This window comes from Centroberyx affinis, unplaced genomic scaffold (assembly GCF_046629955.1).
Source record: "Centroberyx affinis isolate AG114_WGS23_722 - 3 ecotype Tasmania unplaced genomic scaffold, CSIRO-AGI_Caff_v1 ptg003431l_1, whole genome shotgun sequence".
Classification (NCBI taxonomy): domain Eukaryota; kingdom Metazoa; phylum Chordata; class Actinopteri; order Beryciformes; family Berycidae; genus Centroberyx; species Centroberyx affinis.
Window position 1 is genome coordinate 24,805 of NW_027281404.1, and position 7,696 is coordinate 32,500.

Here is a 7,696-nt window from a genome sequence, read left to right on the forward strand (position 1 = left end):
GCTAACCACTGAGCCACCGTGCCGTCCTCAAAATACTTTTCTACAGCCGGTCCTGGTTACTTCCTCCTGGCACACCAGTAGGCGACATAAAAATTCCAACCAATGAAACCATCACAGGTTTTAGAACGGCCCCTCCCAGCGTTAAGCCCCGCCCCAACATCCTGTTTCAACAGGAAATACAACAAGTTACAGAACAAAACACGTTACGCCGTTCCCCCGTGACTTTACCTCCAGTCATGCCGGCCTGTCCTCTCCCTCCCTGTCCCTCCTGCTCCTGGTATCGCTCACACACTCTGGCCTCATATCTTAAACTTTTCTCTCTTGTTTACAGGTGTAATTATGTCATTTGCTGCTCTGACCAGCTAAACTGCAGCGTCTCCTCAGTGTAAACAGGAAGTGATGCGGCAGCAGAGCGACTGAGCCGCTGCAGATTCTCCCTGTTTGTCCAAAATAAACTTTGATGCCAGTTTGCTCTCTGATGGGAAATCTCCTCCACACAGGAAGAGACCGATCCAGACTGAAGAGGGAAATCCAGAAGAGAAAGCTGGACTCACCAACGATGGCTGAAAATGGCACCTGCTACCAGATATATCGGAAAAACAAATTTCCTACTTGGAAATTTCACATTAATTTCACAAGTTGGATGATAAAGTCGGAAAGTCTGAGAAATATTTGCTACCTGAGTTTCCAAGTTCTGACGCAATGATGACCTTTAACCTTCTCAACTTAGTCAACAGTAAGAAAACTCTTCTAAACACATGCAGCTTTACTATCCATCACAGCTAATATTTATCTAAATTAAGTTTGTTAAATTAGCTTCTTCAGCTGCAGGACGGCCATGTTTGTTTATTGTTTGTCTTCTGGGTTTGATTTTCAAAATAAAATAGCACATGAAAGCAACGTTTACTTTCCCACCAGGACATGAACGCACAGGAAGAAGACGTTGAGCTCACTGACATCACTGCACAGGATTTCTGGGTAATGAAGTCCTCGACATTCAAACCGCCTCCCGCTGCCGTTTGCGGCCGCCAGCGTCGGAAGCAGCCAAGTGCAGCTTTAAAATGAAGATTATAAATGAATTTGACTTGACTTGAATGTATTTCACTCTGTCTTCGTCCTCTGAGACCAGATCTGTCAACTCTCCCGTTTTTTCCCGGGTTTCTCCTGTATTTTCACCCCCTCTCCCGCTGTGCTCCCGTTTGGTCGTTTTCTCCGTGAATCTCCCGTATTTCCCTTTTTTATTTTTACATATATATACAAAATCATACAAAATCGTAATTGGCCCAATCAAATTTTTTCGGTTAGATCCATAGACTATTTAACTTGGGAGACTATTTTCCCATTCCTGACCAGAAGTATGTTAAGTAACTAGTTAAGCCGATCCTTTTTGCTCTGAGAGTACAGCAGGGCAGGCAGGAAAGGCAGCTGGTCATTAGATCTCTGGAACCGAGAGATGAAACCCCTTTCATAATGTAAAAATGAGGGTCGGGTGGGGGTCCCGGACAATCTCCCTTATTTTCAAAGCCCGACGTTGACAGGTATGTCTGAGACACAGGAAGCGGAGGCGGCCGGGTCCTGCTGGACTCCGTCTGGACTCACCTGCGGAGAACTTGTCGATGTCGACGTAGAAGCGCAGCATGAAGGAGCCCATCATGAAGCCGAAGGCCGGGCCGATAGACGTCACCGCCAGCAGGATGCCTGCAGACAGGAGACAGCCGAGGAAAACATGAGTCCTGCTGCCAGAGCAACACACACACACACACACACAGGTATACTTAAGTCACTTTTAGGGTATTTACATAGACTTACATTCATTTCCTGAAGACTTACCCTAACCCTAACCTTAACCACTGACCCAAAAATCAGCTTTTTACTAATTGCGGACACGGCTTTTGTCCCCAATTGCACAAGCCGTCCCCAATCAACTGGTCTTAAGTCTGGTGTGTGTCCCTGAAAGTGACTTAAGTCATACCCGCACACACACACGCACACACACGCACACACACACACACACACACACACACAGCAGAGATCAGTGCACTAATGCAGCGCTCTATTCCAAAATGCTATGAATCGATTTTGGAAAAAATAAAATTGCCTGAAGTTTATTCAGACTTTCTGATAATATAGTGTCATGTTGTCCTTCTTGTATGTTTGTTTTGTTGTGTATATATGAAATAATAAAAAATGTAAATGGCAAAAAGACTTTCACCAGATTATATTCGATCCATGATAGAAGTGTTCTAAGTTTTTTGTTTTGTGTTTTTCAAATGCCGGATGTCTCAATTAGGAATGAAACTCTTCAAATGCTTCAAAAGTTTTTTGATTAAAGACAAAATAAAAAAGGGATCTGTTGCACATCCAGTCCAGGTTTGTCCTGTAACCAAAAAGTGAGCCGTGTGTCTGGTGATGTGTCCGCACCAATAAACCAGGTCAGACTGCTTGTGCATCAGTTGTAAATTAAAATTATTCTGATTGTGATTTTGATATACAGTATATAACCAGTGAAAACTAAAAAGGGCCAACTATGAGCTCCAGTCAGAGATCATCACAGAGCAAAAAAACAGCAATAAAAACCAAAATAAACAATTCTATCTTCAGAAAAGCATCTTAAAGTAGGTAAGAGCGTGTGTTTCCCAGCAGTACCGAGGTAGAGCGGCGAGTTCCTCTTGCTGGCGTAGTCGTCGATGTAGGAGATGCCGAAGGGTTGGATGGGAACGGTGCCGATGCCCAGCAGCAGCTGTCCCAGCAGCAGCATGGGGTAGATCCCCTGCTGGGAGGGGCTCTCCTTCTGGCTGCAGCTCTGATTGGACGCCGGCATGGTGAAGACGCTCTCTGATTGGCAGAGGCCGGAGCTGTTGTCACTGGCAGCTGGTGAACATGGAGACAGATGGGAAGGTGAGATGAAGTTGAGGTGTGTGTGTGAGGTGTGTGTGTGTGTGTGTGTGGCTCACAGCTGATGTGGTCGGTGTATTTGTACTCTCCGCTCAGGAAGTGCGGCAGCGCCATCATCAGCGTGGCGAGGCAGGCCAGCAGCGCTCCGCCTCCGATGAACCGCGGCCGGTGAACTCGACTCCCGAGGAAACTGACGAACACGATGAGCACCGTGTTCCCCACCTGCAGAGACACATTCAGCCAATCAGATGCCAACGTCCTGCAATGCCAAGAGTCTAGAGGCCGTTACATACTCTGATGTGGACAGGTGGACAGGTGGACAGACATCCCATGAGGAAACTCCCATTGAGCAATTTTAGGTTCATGCGCCCATCAGTTGAGTGTCGTCAGCATAGCAGTGACAGGAGAGGCAGGAGAGGAGAAGTTCTTCGTCTTAGACTGCGTCTTCTGGGGTGACTAAACAAAACATTATCCTGTACATATGGACTTCTCTGGTGCATATTGCTGATATGCACTTTCGCAACGTTAAAATGACGTTCGGTGCTCAGTGGCATGGTAACCAAACCACGGGGCTCTCATCAAAACAAACATGGCATCGGACAGCGAAGAAGAAGAACTCCTGCTGTTACTTTTGTCACAAAACGAAAACTAAACAAAAGAGAAAACGAAAGTGGCTTGTGCAGCCACTTGTTTTTATCTCTGTATTTCTTCATCTGTGAATCATAAGTATGTTGATAAGGATTGTCAGCAGGCAGGCAGACTGAGACTTAAGTAGGAATCCTGTTGACTGTTTTGGAGTGAGAACTCAAGGAGAAGCCTGGTTTGGGATGTAACCACAGAACTTGAATGGCTAGAACAGTCTTTCCACTGTAATTTGTCTAGTTCAACATAAAAGGGCGATTATGTAATTTTAAGTGTTAGTTGCTATGGTGACAACACAAGTCTGGACATTAAGGCTGTACAGTCTGTCTCACTGTGAGAACTGAGCAGATGAGTCTGTTAGCAAACTGTCAGAACTCAACTGGAAGCTAACGTTAGCGACGAGGCCAAACTGTACTTCTCTCTCTAGCTCTTCTAGTCAACATTAGCATGTTAGAAGCTGCTTTGGTTCTTGCTGTCAAACCTCTCAGCTCAGTGATTTGCTGCGAGTCGCTTTATACAGAAGCTAGTCCAACGGGTCACAGCTCTCTTGGAGAGCAGAGTTTGTTTCAGAAATTTACAACTAAGACAAAGCAAAAATATCTCCTGATGTGATAAAAGCTGGAAAACCATCTACAGTGATGTAAAACAGGAAGGGAATGCAGGAAATGAGCAGAAACTCCTGTAATAGGCCCTTTTCACATCGTCATGGTAACAGCTAAACCAGTGCATTACAACTTCCTGTGGCAAGTTTCTTTTTGCGACTTATTGACAAACCGATCCAACAAAAACAACAAAATCGTAATGGTTACTAGCTCTAGATATAACATAACAAATTAAAAATGTTGTGCAGGTTGTGGAGCGATCTAGTGACAGAGCTGCAGCAGGAGGTTGTGATGCACCGGGTTCTCAATGCAGAAGCTGAGGACCAGAAGTGAAAAGGGCCAGTAACAGGTGAGGCTCATGCTCAGTAGCAGGTGAGGCTCATGCTCAGTAACAGGTGAGGCTCATGCTCAGTAGCAGGTGAGGCTCATGCTCAGTAACAGGTGAGGCTCATGCTCAGTAGCAGGTGAGGTTCTCTCACCTCGTTGAAGGCGGCCAGCAGGCCGGACTTCTGGCTGGAGAGACCGTAGCGTCTCTCGATGGTGGAGATGGAGCTCTTCAGGTAGCCGGACACCAACAGCTGGGCCAACTGCAGCAGGCCATGGCACAACACAAAGAACTGGAGACAGAGAGGAAGAAGAAGAAGAAGAAGAAGAAGAAGAAGGAATAGAGTCAGGAAGAGAGAGACACTTTTTTCATGAAATCTTTTCCATTGTCTGTTCTAAACAGCTGGAGGGCAACAAAGATGGAGACGAAATAAAATTTGAATAAATAGGAACGAGGAACTCGATGATGACCACTTTAAATAAAAGTGAAATACTAGGGATTTACAACATACTGAGCTGTCAGCTGTCCCTGAACGCATCACAACATCTGTTTATGTTTTTCCAACTCAGAGAACAATACCAGGATGAACTTGAGGAAGTTGAGTTCAGCTGCATGCAGCACCATAACATCTGGGACTGCTGGTCACTCTGAGAATGGTTCAGCTTTGCTCTGTGTTTTACTTTTAATTATCCAGTGAAGCATTTAAACACAAACGCTCTTAAAAAGGATACACTGAAGGTCATTTTCAACATCTGTTTATCTTGTTGGGACTGCACATGTTTGTGCTGCATTTCCAAATAACACATAAACAAAGAAAAAAAACAACAACAGCGACATATGTGTTACCAATCACATGTTATTTAGTCTCTGTCCATGTTGATGTTCCAAAACAAACCAACAGACAGAAATCTATCTGTCAATAATTCTGTTTGCTTTCGCGATCCGTCTCTCTGTGATTTTATTTTTGAAAAAAGTGGCAGAGAGGAAGCGGAGCAGTAATGGGTGGTGCACAGTTGGTTCCAGTAAACCAAACAATATTCAGTAGCTTTGCTTTGAATTGTGAATAGTGTTGCATTACATGTAGCTCTTGGGTTACAGTTTGGGGTTCAGTTATTGGATATCTGACACCAGGATCATCTTCACTCTGTCCTGCTGACCTGAATCTGAGAGGCAGAGAAGTCTGAGCGACAAACTGCTTTTCATAAGAAGAATTAAAAGCTCATAATGAATATAATAAAGACTATAATACTGTATATCTGCAGGGTTGATAGAGTTGTTGAGGAAAAAAGAAAAAAAAATGTATACCTCAGAGGTCAGGACTCGAGTCACATGACTTGGACTCGAGTCAGTTTTAATAGCTTGAGACTTGACTTGATGCATGAAGAGAAGACTTGAGACTGGACTTGACTTGACTTGGGTTCTGGTGACTTGGGACTTGACTCTGACTTGTACTCTGATGACTTGAAAAGGTTTCTAAAGTCTTGACTTGAGATCTTGTGTTTGTGTAAATGACTCAGATTGAAAGTGATGAGATTTGTTCCAGCAGACGACTGAATTTAAATTCTGTTTTCTGAATTTGTGTGGAATGATTGAATTTACTGAAGTTGAAACTGATTATAGAAATCAAACTAATGATGCTCTTACCAAGTTTTTATCCTATTAAAACCATATTGCATTGAAAAGTCCTAGATATTTAGTTTTCTTTAAGATATTAAATTGATACTGGACTCTTGATTTGTTCTGATTTAGACTTGAGACTTGTGCCTCAAGACTTGCGTGAAGTTGACTTGGTCACATCTCTGTTTTCCTTCATTCCAGCACTGATTGAAAAGCAGTTTTCTGGGATTTCCATTCTCTTCTTATTTATGGATGAACTGATCTGGTTGTTGAACCATTGACAAAATGGTTGGACTTTCCCACACATGCTGCACATAAATGCAGCATCATAGTTATGATGCAAATCCCAGATCAAATCAGCAGACAGGCAGAACCTCCTTCCAGCTTCTTTGTTGGTGGTAATCAGGGTTTTAAAAGGTCATTAAAAGCCTGTTAGTCATTATGCTTATGGTTCAATATGGATTTATGATTGCAGTTGCATTTTTTATTGATCCCATGTTGGTAAATGTCTTTATCAGTGAGTCAAACAGAAACCGTCAGGCGGAGACGAACCTTGATGTTGTTGAAGGGGCTGCGGCTCCTGGATGAAGGTCGTGACCCCGCGAGGTCAGACTTCCTGTCGGGGTCGTTGGCCACCATGTCTGTCGGTCACACACAGGATCTGCCAAGCACATACACAACGAGTAAAGAACCTGCGCTACCCAAGCAGTGCTGTCCAGGTCAACTGAGGAACTGGAACTGGAACTGAATTGGAATTTCAGGAAGTTGAATTTAATTCAATGAATTTCTGTGAAACTCCATGTTTTTTTTGTTTGTTGTTTCTTCCCACATATCTGAGATTACACATAGTGATTTATATAATCAATACTGAATATCATAAAATATTAAAGGTTCAGAACAGAGGCGGCTGCAGAAGACAGTGTTGTGGTTCAGTTGGCACCTGGATGCTTTGTGGTGTTTTGTTCTTGACTTGAGGATAGAAGCCTCTGTTCACTTCTGACCTGTGGACACAGAGACTCTACTGGATTCTACTGAAGTGATTTTAACACGTGCAAAGAATCCCTGCTGCTGTTTTTTCATGTCTGTTCTGCCATTTTTGGGCCTTGACTCTTTCCAAACTGTTTCTTTGGGATTCTCAAACATGCAAACCTGAACTCTGAACACAAGGCTGTTTTTTCTGAGTTCCTGACATGCTGACAGCTGGGAGATACGAGGTTTTCCCTCTCAGTGCCAGTGAGCGGGCCTGGCACCGTCTGATATAACTCATATCTCATCGCCCCCACCTCCTGTTGTAATGATGTAAACCAGCACCGGCCGAACGCCCCCAGACTCGCCGTGAGGGACTCTTTCCACCTCTGTGTGTGTGTGTGTGTGTGTGTGTGTCCATATGGATCACATGTCCATATCCATTATGTGGTGTGTACAGCACAGCGGTGGTAAATCCCCCACGAAAAATTCCTTTACTGTAAAGAGCCTCATGTTTTCCGCTCCAAAAGAACAGCAAATGGGACTGAAGCCGTCTTCCCGCAGGACGGCAATATACAGGACCGCAAGTATTTAATGAACCCCCCCCCCCTCCACACACACACACACACACACACACACACACACCCCA

General features: G+C 44.2%; 1 protein-coding gene across 1 annotated transcript in view; it reads right to left on the minus strand.

Annotated features, from left to right (window-relative positions):
- Positions 1–7,696, minus strand: part of LOC139661014 (solute carrier organic anion transporter family member 2B1-like) — a 38,807-nt gene that overhangs the window by 21,951 nt on the left and 9,160 nt on the right. The window contains exons 2-6 of the mRNA XM_071539324.1: positions 6,634–6,742; positions 4,619–4,756; positions 2,955–3,117; positions 2,647–2,871; positions 1,600–1,698 (exon numbers count right to left, since the gene is read on the minus strand). Coding sequence (XP_071395425.1) covers positions 1,600–1,698; positions 2,647–2,871; positions 2,955–3,117; positions 4,619–4,756; positions 6,634–6,720 — 712 coding nt within the window. The 5' untranslated portion in view covers positions 6,721–6,742. The remainder of the gene's footprint in view (positions 1–1,599; positions 1,699–2,646; positions 2,872–2,954; positions 3,118–4,618; positions 4,757–6,633; positions 6,743–7,696) is intronic.